Here is a 13,482-nt window from a genome sequence, read left to right as displayed (position 1 = left end):
TCTGTTGTCTAGGCTCGTGGCATTTTGGGGTCCTCTCTGACTCTTCTCCGTGTAATCAGTCATATGTCCTACCAACTCAGCTCCTCTTCGTGTGTCCATCCTCTTCCCTTCATTCCCACTGCTGTGGTCCTGGCTCAGCATGCATCCTTTTTTTTTAACCAGGATAGTTGCAACTACCAATTCAGAATGTATTTTAATCATCTGCCAGAGCAAATATCCAAAAACGGGAACTAAATCATTCCCATTGGTGTCTCACCATGTACCATATTGAAAAATCCACCTCCTGAGCCCACTTCCCAGTGTTTTCCAGTTTGTCTCCAACTTCTCGCTCATTTCTCATACAGTTTAGGCTTCACAAAACTGGACTCTGGTGCCTTACTTGGGCCCCCGGCTCACCTTCTCCCTCCTTTCTCTGTTGTGGAAGTCCTGCTCATCTTTAAGGTACACTCAAACCATGCCTCCTCCATGAATCCACACAGTGTAGGACTACTAGTTTTGGACCCAGGTTGACTTGGATTCTAATCCTGACACACAAACTGTCTCTCTAACATCTGGAGTCCTCTGCTCACCAGAGGAATACATTTTCATTTGTGAATAGGATTACCAGCTTTGGGCTTATGAACGTCTTAATAGTTGAAGGCCTCAGAGATACATGTTTTCTAGGATACCTAAGACCCCTTTTTACTGTTCTTAAAATGATTACAGCTGCTACCCTTAAACCTCACTTAATGTCAAGAGCCTTACCGATAACAGAAAGTTATCCACATAAGAACCCTTCTAAATATAAAAACAAGAGCTGTGGTCATAGCCAAGGCTGCCATCTTCCTGAGGAATATTCCAGAGATCAGTTTAGCTGATAATTTAGAATCATAGGTTCATGGCTTGAATCAGGCACAGCAGACCTAGAAATTATGATGAGAAATCTTACCAGAAACGTTAACAAAATAAGCTGACTCTGCCGCTGGAGCTATCAGAGACCAGCAAAGATCTTGAGATGCCCTAGCTCAGGTGGTCCTAGACAACAGTAATCAGGGCTCTCTTCTGGGGGGATGTCACTTAATCTGAGGCTCAGATTTTTCAGTTAAATAAAGACAGGGCGCCTGGGTGGCTCAGTCAGTTACGTGTCCGCCGCTTGGTTTCGGCTCAGGTCATGATCTCACAGTAATGGGTTCGAGCCCTGCATCTGGCTCTGTGCTGACAGCGCAGAGCCTGCTTGGGATTCTCTCTCTCCCTGTCTCTCTTTCTCTCTCTCTCTCTCTCTCTGCCCCTCCCCTGCTTGCTTTCTCTCTCTCTCTCTTAAAAATTTTTTTTAAAATAAAGACAAAAATACCAACCTTGTGGGATAATGGACATATAGTAGGCGCTGAATAAAAAGTAATTTTCATCATTTTGTGGTGACTATGACCCTCCCACCGCACTTGATTGGAGCACTGGCTGTATTTGCTTTGTATCACAGCTGGTTGTGGACAAGAGTATCTTGAGCACTAGACTGCAAGCCCGCTGTGGGCAGGGCGCGTGAATCACCCCTGATCTCCCAGCGCCTGGCAAAGAGCCTGCAAATAAGCAAAGAAAGAATCAAAGGTAAACGTGTAAAAAGATGAGCGGATGGGGAGGTCAGACGCACCCGTTGAGCTGCCCGAAGACAGGGTTCCTCTGGAATCTCGACGGGCAGGCACAACTTGCGCAGCGCAGGCCGGAGGCGGGGCCTGGATTCGGGGGCGGGGCTTGGTGCGGACCCCGCCCCGGTCCGTCCGTGAATACGCTCCGGAGGCATAGGCCAACGCGCAGCCTCGCCCGGCGCTGCCTGCAGGCTCCTCTGTGGCCCTGCGGGTCCGGTCGCCGGCGCCGAGATGCGCCCCCTGCTTGGCTTCCTGCTGGTCTTCGTCTGCTGCACCTTCGCCCTGTACTTGCTGTCGACGCGACTGCCCCGCGGGCGGACGCTGGGCCCGGACGAGGAGACTGGAGGCAGGTGCGTGGCGCGGGTGGCGAGGACCGCGGTTCGGGTCCGAGGAAGGGAGACAGATACGAGGATGGGGTCTTCGAATCGGAGATTGGGTTCCAGGATCGGAGGCGTCGGGGGCCGGGGTTCAGGTCTGGGACTGGAGATCAGGGTCGGTGTCCTGGCCGCGTCTGTCCGGTCTCGGGCGGGCGGGGTGGATGGGAGTTGTGGTCCGCCGGGACTGAACCCGCGCTGTGCTGGTTGCGCGGAGTGCAGTTTGGGCGCGCTATCCGTGGCTTTGCACGCAGGGCGGTGATTTGCCGAGGGAAACGCGGCGCCTTATGCCGGCGGCACCGGTTCGCGCACCTCTGTCTGCGCCGTGGCATCGCCACGGGAGCCGGGTGCCGATCGCCTTCCCGGCCCAGCCCTGACCCGCATTTTCAGCCGACTCTCGCCCTTGTGTGGTCCCGCAGCCTCATCTCTACGACAGCTTTCGGCCTCCCTCCATCGTTCTTCCCACCCCATCTCACTTCCGTCAGCCCTGCCCTTGGGACTCTACGGCATTTGGCATTCGGTCTGCAGAAGTGTTGCAAGGACCTCTTTAAATATTCACGAATTAATTATCGGAGCCGCCCCTCTTCCTGAATATCTCTACTTTCCCCCTTCTCCTGACCATCTGGGTGGGGCTGGAGGCGGTGCAATTCCTACCGGGCTGGTTTGCCGTCAGTGTTGCATACTGTTCATAAAGTTTATGGAAATGTGCCTGCCACAGCATGGCGTTCACAAGAATGTTACTAATATTTGAATATGAGGGTAACTTTTCGGTTACCCTAGTTGGGAGGTTGGGAAGGCTCTGCTGTGGGTGTCAGACACACTAAGAGAAACATTCTGATGAGAACTAGGAGGGTGTGCTCATAATTGATCATTGATAGATTCAAGGGTTATTCTTATGTCAGAGGCAAGGTAGCCCTTACACTGTCACCCTTGTACAGGGTTCAGAATGCACTAAGGGCCAGATAAAGAGCGGGGTGAACAAGCAGCCTCTTTGAAAGGATTAGTTCAAGCTTGACATATTATCAAGAAGGTTATGTTTGTGGTGTGGGACAGATATGCTTTCCAAGAGAATCTTTAATTGTCTTGTTAGTGACTGATAAAAGTCTTTTACCTAGTAACTCAGGAGCGATGTGAAGTTTTAATTGTCCTTGGCCTGAAGTTTGTGGGGGAGGGGGTGTTCCAGGAAGGGAAGGCAGTTTAGGACATTTAGTTCTTGCCTGAAAATTAATCCATTTGTCTCTTAAGAATAGATCATAAAACCTGAGAACTAAAAGGGAACTTAACACTCATTTTTTCTATAAGGAAACTGAGGCCCAGGGACTAGCCTGAGATCACACTACTGGACAGTAGCAGAGTTGAGATGTTAACCCAGGTCTCTTGCTTCCAAAAGCAGGGCTCTTATGTCTGTGTCTTTAGAAAGAAGACACAAAGGACTTTTCTAGGTGCTAGGCTGATCTGGTCTCATGTTTCCATCTGCTTTGCCAAATCCCCAGGTCACTGTGGTTCCCCTCAGACTTGGCCGAGCTGCGGGAACTTTCTGAGGTCCTTCGAGAGTACCGGAAGGAGCACCAGGCCTACGTGTTCCTGCTGTTCTGCAGTGCCTACCTCTACAAACAGGGCTTTGCCATCCCTGGCTCCAGCTTCCTGGTCAGTGCCTTGCCCTCCTTCTGTGTGTGCTAGAAAGCTACCTTCTGTCTTATTTATTTATTTATTTATTTATTTATTTATTTATTTATTTATATTTTGGAGAGAGAGAGAGAGCCTGTGCACAAGCAGGGGAGGGGCAGAAAGAAGGAAACACAAAATCAGAAGCATGCTCCAGGCTCTGAGCTGTCAGCACAGAGCCCAACGTGGGCTTGACCCCACGAACCGAGAGATCGTGACCTGAGCTGGAGTCGGATGCTTATCCGACTGAGCCACCCAGTGCCCCCCCCCCCCTTTTTCCCAATATTTATTTATTTTTGAGAGCACAAGGTGGGGAGGGGCAGAGAGAGGGGGCCAGATGATCCGAAGCGGGCTCTGTGCTGAAAGCAATGAACCTTATGTAGGGCTTGAACTTAAAAACCGTAAGATCATGACCTGAGCTGAAGTCAGATGCTCAACCGACTGAGCCACCCAGGTGCTCTGCCACCTTCTGTCTTTGTAGAGTCCGCCTCAGGCTGCAAATCATATGGTCCAGAGCTAGACTACTGTGGCAGTGATTTGATGACAGCTTCCCAAGTGTCAGACACTTTCACAGTTGCCTCACTGACCTTAGTTAATTCTCCTAACAGCCTTATAACGTGGGCCTGATTATCACACTTTACAAATAAGGAAACAGGCAGTGAGAAGGAACTGTCCAAGTTGACAGTAAGGAGGGGCAGGGCTGGGGTCTGAACCCATGTCTGCCCAGCTCCAGAGTTTGCCTCTTCTCTCAAATGTGCTTTTTTTGTTTCTAAGGCATTGATGGCTGTGTGCTGTCCTGGACATACACACAATCTGAGCTGGCTCAACTGTTCCTCCTCAGAGCTTCCATAACGTTCTGATTTTGGCACTGTTTTCTGTTATTTATTTTTTTTAAATCCGTTTTTTCCACCAGTCTTTGAGCTCTTGGCGAACCAGGCCCGTTCCTTACTCTCAGCTTTGTATTTCTTTGCCTGGTACGGGGAAGTGCCTTCACAAATATTCGATGAACAAATGCAAGTTGTTCATGATGATGCTAGACTGGCGAGGCTGGAAGCTTCCCTGGTGTGGGGAGGAAAAGTTATTTGGAATTCCCAGGCGGCCCCCAGCACTCGGAGCCGCAGTGCTGGGCCTAGACATGTGCTCTAGTTGCGGGCTGCTTCTCACCCACCCCCACCTCAGATTCTACAGAAGAACCTTGCTGTGCTCCCTGCGGCGTTTTAAGCTCCTGTATGTAAATATGTGTATATTTTAGGGCTTGGGGTGGGTTTGAATCCCAGCTGTGTAACCATGAGCCAGCCCTTTAACTTCTGCAACCCCATTTCCTCATCTGGAGAACGGGGATACTCACACAACCCCCTAGGACTGTTGTGTGGCAGAACTGAATGGAACGTGGGCATAGAGCAGGTGGCTCAGTGATGGTGCCTGGCATGCAATGGCCTTCATCATTTGTTGAATGACTAAGAGACTGAGCAGGAAATCTCTGAAAGCTTCCTTCTGTCATGCTTTCTCCTGCCCTGGCATCTTTTCTTCACCCCAGGCTCACCTGGATGCACTTAAGCAATCTCTTTGTTGGAAACTGGAAGAAAAGCAAACATGTCCATGCCGAGAGAGACAGGGGAGGTGTGTGGTCCTGGAAGTCAGGGGCTGGCTTCTTGGGGTTGCCCCTGTACCTGCCCTCCCTCTTGAGCTGATCCCTCTTCAGGGCAAAGAGTCAGATGCTACCGGAGGGTGAATCCTGTCTCTGCCTAGTGTGAGCTTGGGCCTGATACTTAGTCTCTCATCCCCGTAGAATGGTGTAAGGATGGCAGATGACACAGGGTCATCATGAGGATTAAATAAGACATACAGTCAAGCACTTAACATATAATAGGTGCTCATCAGACCCCCCACCTTCTCACTTCTAACTTCCCCTTTTACTTTCTGTCTTGGATCCCATGTTGACAGGGTGGTGTCTACTGGCCAAAGTGTATTTAGGGCATACCGGTTCACTTTCCATTTTTGTTAATGTAAGACTTTTGTGAGTGTCAGCTAGAGCTCTCATCAACGTGGAACCCCCAGTGTTGTGTACCACATAGATGTAATTCCAGCAAGAAGCAAAGAAAGAAGACGTTTTATATAGCTTATGTGGTCTTATTGAAGGAGAGAATTCATGGTTTGTGTTCATTTAAGATAGTTAAAATAACGTGTGAGTTCCATTTCTCCCTTCTTGGAGCACCAATGTTTGCAGGACCTACTACAACCCAGGCGGCAGGCTGGGGGCTGTATACACCGTTATCCCATTTAATTATCACCTGCCTTCTGAAGTGTTAATCTTCCCTGTTTGAAAGGTGAAGAGACCAAGGCCAAGGTTGGAGTTTCCAGCTCTTCCGTCACTCTTTGTTCACACCTTTAAAATGGGAGTTGAGGGGGGTGCCTGGGTGGCTCCGTTGGTTGAACGTCCGACTTCGGCTCAGGTCATGATCTCGCGGTCCATGAGTTCGAGCCCCGGGTTGGGCTCTGTGCTGACAGCTCAGAGCCTGGATCCTACTTCAGATTCTGTGTCTTCCTCCCTTTCTGCCTCTCCCCCACTCACACTGTGTCTCCCTCTCTCTCTCAAAAATAAATAAACACTAAAAAAAAAAATAATAAAATAAAATGGGAATTGGGTTTTGGTTGGGAAAATCACTAAAAGAGGAGGGAACCTATGACTCTTGGGCTCCAGTACAAGGTGGCTGGTAGCCACCAGATGTTCTAATGGCTGAGGGTTTTGTTTTGTTTTTGCAGAACATTTTAGCTGGTGCTTTGTTTGGACCATGGCTGGGGCTTCTGCTGTGTTGTGTGTTGACATCAGTGGGCGCCACATGCTGCTATCTGCTCTCTAGTATTTTTGGCAAACAGCTGGTGGTCTCCTACTTCCCTGATAAAGTATGCCTGCTGCAGAGGAAGGTAAGCGGAGGGGCCACAACTGAGTGCCGGGCCCTGGAGTGTCACCTCAGGGCCCTGCGGAGTTTCCCACTGTGCTCCTCCACCCTGCTTTGGAGCTGGGGGGGGGGTGTTCCTTTTGATGTGATCAAGGGTCACAGACCTGGGATCAAATTTCAGCCTCCTCATTACCAGCTCTGTGATTTGGGGCAAGTTCCTGACCTCTTGGAGCTTCAGGTACTTTCATTTAAAAAATGAGGAAAACATGGGGCGCCTGGGTGGCTCAGTCAGTTGAGCGTCCGACTTCAGCTCAGGTCATGATCTCGCGGTCTGTGAGTTCGAGCCCCGCGTCGGGCTCTGTGCTGACAACTTAGAGCCTGGAGCCTGCTTCGGATTCTGTGTCTCCTTCTCTCTCTGCCCCTCCCCTGCTCATGCTCCGTCTCTCTCTCTCTGTCAAAAATAAATAAACATTTAAAAAAAAATTTAAAAGATGAGGAAAACAATCTCTACTCTGGAGGGTTGTTGGAAGATTCAGGAAGAGAATATGTGAAGTATTTAGAAAAGTGCTTGGCACAAACAGATTGTCATGTCTAGAGACTGTTTCTGCTTCTTAATGACCTTGTCTTTTTTGGCTACAGGTGGAAGAGAACAGAAACAGCTTGTTTTTTTTCTTACTGTTTTTGAGACTTTTCCCCATGACACCAAACTGGTTCTTGAACCTCTCAGCTCCGATTCTGAACATCCCGATTGTGCATTTCTTCTTCTCTGTTCTGATCGGTAAGAAGCTGGTGGGTTAAGTCTGTGTCTTCAGCATTGTCATGTTGGGGGCCTGCCCTGGGTTATCAGCCACATGGGCATGTGCCTGGCTCTGGCCTCTGTTTAAGATCTGCCTTGAAAAAAAGAGGTGGTGCTAGTGAAGTTCTTTGTTGCCTTTTGACAATTGTATGACCTTCAATAAGCTACTTACCCTCCATGAACCATTTGGCCAGATGAGGGGCTGGGACCAGAGCAGGGTTTCTCAAAGTCTGTGCCTTGGATCGCCTTTATCAGAGTGGTAATGTGCTAACATCCTGTAAAATCAGTGACTGTTGTTTTCTCCACACTAGAAGTAAACCAACCCTACTTTAAGCCTAGGCAAGGATTGCCTCTCTTAAACCTACTTTAGAGCATGGAGGGAAACACTATTCAGGGCTTCTAGGTGGAACATAACAAATCTGTGGTTGAACAACTTCTGTTAATAGGGAATTCTTGAGAGAAAGTAAGATCTTACAGCAAAATTGACCACAGCTCATTCTGGTCATTTTGGCTTTCAAACAAAGTGCCTCAGTACCTCAGTTAACAGCCTGTAATTACCTAGGTGGCAGAAGGCTTGGCAAGACTCTGGAGACCAGGGCTCCAGTCCCCCTTCTGACAAGCTGTGTGACCTGGAGTGCTCTATGAACTTGAGGCATCTACTGTAGGGAAGGAACAGGTTGTTAGGGGGTCCCAAACCAGTCAGAGTCTCCGGGGTAGAGGTCAGGAGAAGCTATTAGAGTTTCCTGGGTTTTACTCCAGGCCCAGGTAACCAGAATCTCTGTGGGGAGCCCAAGAATGTGTTTTTAACAGCTTCCCCTGGGATTGTTATATAACCAGCCTGTCTGCTACCAGTCAGACTTTTGGGATCCAGTGGATTTGATGATCGCTTAAAGACAGTATAGAACATGAAAGTAGTACTATTTCTAAGAAACGTGTTTTTCTCTTAGCATGCTACAAATCTCATAATACTGGTACCTCTCATTACTTAGGCTGTTGGTTGCTCAGAACCCAGTTTGGGGCACTTCTAGCAAATTGGTGAACCTTATACTTTTTTGTACTAACTGTATCTCCTGATTAACTTATTCTTGACTTTTCTTTTTCCTATTAAACATTTTTTGTCTTATTGTAGTATATGTATTTTTGTAAATCATCACAAGCCTGTTTGTTAAACAAGGCAGTTGTTTATGGGAAGTGAGGAAAGGAGGGGAAGGAGTAGAGAGGGAGGGAAAGAGGTAATGTGCTTACGGGTCAGGAGTTAGGCAAAAAAAAAAAAAAAATCTGGAGTCTGGGTTGTGAATTCCTGGGGACATTTGTGAAGGGCTATTATTTTTTATTTTGCTGCCCCTAGTAACAGGCTCTTTCCCTTTTCTTCCAGGTTTGGTCCCATACAATTTTATCTGTGTGCAGACAGGCTCCATCCTGTCAACTCTGACCTCTCTGGATGCTCTTTTCTCCTGGGAAACGGTCTTCAAGCTTTTGGCCATTGCTCTGGTGGCCTTAGTTCCTGGAACCCTCATTAAAAAATTTAGTCAAAAGGACCTGCATTTGAATGAAATAAGCAACACTAATCATCTAAACAGTAGAAAGGACACGTGATCTGGGTTTTTGGTTGCCATGTCTTTGGACTTTGTTGTTTATTTGTATAATGGGTGTGGTCCTGTGCAGCCCGTCATTGTTTTTTAATTACCCTCAACAGGTGATTTTGGACACTATATATCTGTGTGCAGTGTTTTTATAAAGGACGCTCTGTTCTAGAAGGTGAACTGTATCAGGTTCTCAAACCAGTCCTGGTTTAGCAGGGCACTCCGTGAAACGGATGGCCTTCTAGAAAATCCTATTTGTATTTTGTTGAAAAACAAGGAACTCAGGATGGTCTGTTGTATTTGTCTCTCAGCAAGCCCTGCGCTGCTTCAGGAGAGGATGCTGATTGTCCTTGTCCAGAGTGCCTCTTCTGCAAAGCGATAGGCTGTTGTGACAGGTGTTCTGTTAAATCCCTGGTGAATGTTACTGGTGTAAATGATGTGAACCCACATCACTGACATTACCTTTTATCCTGTTAGTCTCATGGAGAGTGTTTTCTTCTGTATTTTTTTTTTTTTTTTTTTTTGCCAATGACCTACCTCTTCCATAAGCCAAGGGGAACTAGCTGACAAACTGCATAGAACTTTCACATACAACTCAAATGCACAGTGATTTCTGTGATGCTTTGTGTTCAGATGCACTGATGTTACCAAACGTGTCAAATCTCTTGGTTGCGTGTTCTGACAATTCAGCTGATTGCAAATAGACTATTAAATATGAATGCAGCAAATTCTGCATGTTATGGGTATATTCTGGGGACATTCTTACCTGTCTGAATGGGGCAGGGCCCCTTGACTCACTGGAACCAAATGACCTGTCGGTACATTTTCTAATCTGTCCTTTCTGTGTGGGAATCCTGTCTCTGTCCTGCTAGGAGAATGGATTCAGTACACTCAGCTATCAGCCAGCATAGCCTCTGAATTTTTTTCATTTTGTCATTTGTCAAGAATAACTGAGGAGTAATTCTATTTTATCTTTTAATCCAAGGGGGAGAACTTGGTTTTGGATTACTGTGTTGTGTTGTATTTTTAATGATCTGTAGCTGCTGCTGCTGCTTACAGCTGCAGTACTGAACTGGCACAGACCTGGGCTAATGCTTCCAAGTACAGCAGGACCTTGGCACCTACACTGACCATCTCTGGGATCCTGTACCGTGCAGGCCTAACTCGCCATTTCTTACCAGAACCGTTGCTGTTGGGCATCCTCTGCTGGGTTTTGATTTGGTGCGGCCAAGAATCTTGCCAAGGCTTTCCCTCAAGCCACGTGTTCTGCATGAATTCTTGAGAATACTCCTGTTCAGGAGGAAGAATGAATTCCTAAGCAGTGTTTTTTGGACAGGGTATGATCCAAAAAACACAAGGACTTCATTTTTAAAGGCATATTGCTTTAGAAGAAGCATGCTTACAGGAGTGGGGGTGAGGAGAAGGCTGTGTGAAATCTGTGGCTCTTTGTGTTCTGGAGGAGCAGGAGGCAAGGGGAAGCCAGTATGTTTTCTACACGACTGCAAGTGTGTGCCCTTTATCAAGATCCTTATGTTTGTCTCTCTCCCTCTCGCCTCATGATTTTGCTACACTGTGCCTTACCAGTTGTGAGTTTACAGGCAAAGCAATTTCCCAAATAAATGGATATAAACGTTCTGTATGGGGTGTGTTGTACATGTTGCTCACGTTCAGTTCCCCTTGCCAGCGGGAATCAGGATTGGCTGAAAATCAAACAATCCAAAGTGGTGTTTTAGCATCACTCTTAGGAGGCTTCTTCCCAGTATGATTCCTTAGAAGCCAGATTTTCATTTTCACCTTTTCCTTCTCTACACTTACTTTATAGTGGAGTCACTAATGAAGAGTAGCTACAAGATGGGCAGCAGGAAGGCCATGGGAAAGAAGAAGGGCACGTGACCACCATCAAGAGGAAACTATTAAGGAAAGAGAGGGATGGTTGTCCCCTCCTTCTGTAGGTGTGTCTGAAACCACAGCCACAGAAACCTTCTCCACACCCGGCTTTCCTGGCTGCAGGCCACCCTGCATGTGAAGTTTTCCTTTCCCTACAGCTCTGACAAGTGCTGAGACCTGTGAAGGCAGCTTTCGGGACACAAACAGAACCTTAGGAAAAGACAGGACCAGAAAGGAGTGAAGCACGCTTTTTGTTTAATTCCATGCATTGGTTTGCTTCGATAGTCGCTCTTGTTCCCATCAGTATCAATTATTCAGTACAAATGGAGCTGGCATCAGAAACCACAGGGAGCAGGGGACTGATGGTACTGGAGGTCCAGGGAGACAGATGAGGAAGCTCATTTTGAGACTTAACCCCAAAAAAGAATTTGCTCCAAATTGATAGGAACTCAAATTATTGCAATAAAGAATCAGAGTGGGTCTTCCCACTTCCAGAGTCTGAGAAGAGGGCACTGGAGGTGGAAAGCCACTCAGATGATATGGTCAATAAGGGATATCTTCTTGGGGCACCTTGGTGGCTCAGTTAAGCATCTGACTCTGGACTTCGGCTCAGGTCATGATCTCACAGTTCCTGAGTTTGAGCCCCATATTGGGCTCTGTGCTGACAGTGTGGAGCCTGCTTGGGATTTTCTCCCTCTGTCTCTCCTTCTCTGCCCCTCCCCTGCTCTGTCAAAATAAATAAGGTTAAAAAAAAATTATTTGTGAAAAAAAAAAAGGCTATCTTCCTAAGAGCTTGCACATTCTGGCTGCGGGGTCCCTCTGTGTATGACCATTGGAGGACCCTGTCTGTCAGGTCACTGGGCAACAGCCTGGAGCCAGGAGGCAGCATTCCCGAGTGTGGTGAAGTGGCTCCAGAGAGTAAGCCTGGGGGTCGGGGGTCTGCTGAAAGTTTTCTTACAGTGGCCTTGCATCTGCCTAGGGGCTTGTCTCTATGAAATCCTGCCATCATGTTCTGGTCATGTGACAAGTTAACAAAAGCTTTAGTCCAACTCCTTTGGGGTAACCCTGTTTTTCAGAGCAGTGCTTTCAGAGCTCCCCTCTTGTGCCACCTGTCCCTGAGAAATGTTCCAGGTTCCAGAAGGCTCTTCCACTTGGCAACCTACTTCATTCCAGTTTGAATAGGCGCTTGCAGTACTGGCTGCAACATGCAAACAAACAGACTAATGTAATTCTTACGTGCTAGTCTGTGAGGTTGGTAACATTGGTGATACGAGTATAGTAAGTAGGACATTTATTCTATGAAATCAGCAAAGAAGAAAAATCTTGCTGCCTGGAAAGGCACGAAGTTCATACTGACAGTACAAGTCAAAGTCTTAAGAAGAATATCACACTGTTTTGATACATTAGCCTCACAGAGTCTAAGAAAGAAGCAGGTAACTGGGACCTAACTTTAGCTTTCTGTTTATAGAAGGGGAGGGAGGAACATGCCTATTTAACACAATGAAATGACGTAAATGAAGAGACACTTTGGAATTCAATCCATCAGTGACTGGAAATTATTCAATTGGAATTGTAGTCCAAAAGGGCGGTGGGTGGAAGCAAGTGGCCTTTTTCCTGCCAGTGGTGCTGACCTCCACAGCCACAGGGTGGGCTCCAAAAGGAGAACACTGGTGTGGTCCTGTCATTCTCCCTTCAGGGCTAACTCAAGATCTCAAACCACCTTGAGAAAATTAATTGTGAGGTTCGAGTTGGGATGCTGAAATAGATGTCCCCTTTTCCAATCAAGCTGTCATTGTTTCTCCAAGTGCTGTGTTATGAGAGGTTCTGAGGCTGTGTCCGGGCTGGGCGGGAAAGAATATGGCGATCAAGAAATAACATCAGTCTTGGGTGTTAGGGTGGAGGTGGTAGGTCGTGGTATGTGGTAGTGTATTGGCTTCTGGTTTCGTGGAAAAACAAAACAGCAAACTGTACTGCAGAGCAAGGCAGGAATCCCTTGCATTCCAAGTATGTTCTATTCTAGAGAATTCGGTTCCAGGAAGTTCAAGTAGGAACATTTTACGAAAAGGGGGAACACTTGAGACAAAAAGCATGGGGATAAAAAAGTAAATTAGTTGATCAGTGAGGATGTATTCACATGGAAAGGATGTGTCAGGGCTTCACAGTAGGGGAGGGCATTTAAAATTGGGTTGGTACCCGGAAAATCCCAAATCATCGTATCTATTACTTAGGGTAAGAGGGAAATTTAGCACAATGAGGCCCTGAAATATATGTCCAGTACTTAGTATGTCCTACTAAAAAATCCTTAATTCTAGAAGGATGGTTTGTTGGTACTAAAGTTTTAAATATCTGAACTTCAAGTAGGCTGTACCAAATCCTTTTTGAGTAGGAGCTCCCCCAATCTTGCAAACAGGTCTAAACTTCAGTGGCGGTAAGGTCTATTATGATTTCAAAGGAAGTTGGCTTCTCAGTCCCTCTGCAAAGCAATTTTAATAGGAATTGTTACCAGAGGACATGATCTAGAAATAGATGAAAATCAGAACCAATGTTCATCTGCAACACAGATTAAAACTCGTTATCTTGTAGTCAGTCAAAAACAGACGCTAAATGAATGTGGACACTGATCCCAAGGGGGTTAAGCTTTCCATCAACAATGAACTT

The 13,482-nt window shown here is 47.0% G+C and overlaps 1 protein-coding gene across 1 annotated transcript; it reads left to right on the top strand.

Moving 5' to 3' along the window:
- Positions 1 to 1,794: 1,794 nt before the first annotated feature.
- TMEM41A (transmembrane protein 41A) lies at positions 1,795 to 10,572 on the top strand. Its single transcript, XM_047099935.1, has 5 exons — positions 1,795 to 1,969; positions 3,487 to 3,640; positions 6,422 to 6,583; positions 7,198 to 7,336; positions 8,730 to 10,572. Exons 1-5 carry the CDS (start codon positions 1,851 to 1,853, stop codon positions 8,948 to 8,950), a joined length of 795 nt encoding a protein of 264 aa, XP_046955891.1. The 5' UTR covers positions 1,795 to 1,850; the 3' UTR covers positions 8,951 to 10,572.
- The last annotated feature ends 2,910 nt before the right edge of the window (positions 10,573 to 13,482 follow it).

This window comes from Lynx rufus, unplaced genomic scaffold (assembly GCF_022079265.1).
Source record: "Lynx rufus isolate CCGP_SWC_20201006 ecotype Redwood Valley unplaced genomic scaffold, mLynRuf1.p SCAF_5, whole genome shotgun sequence".
Lineage (NCBI taxonomy): Eukaryota > Metazoa > Chordata > Mammalia > Carnivora > Felidae > Lynx > Lynx rufus.
Note: the sequence above shows the minus strand (reverse complement) of the source record. Positions and strands in the feature narration are given on the sequence as shown.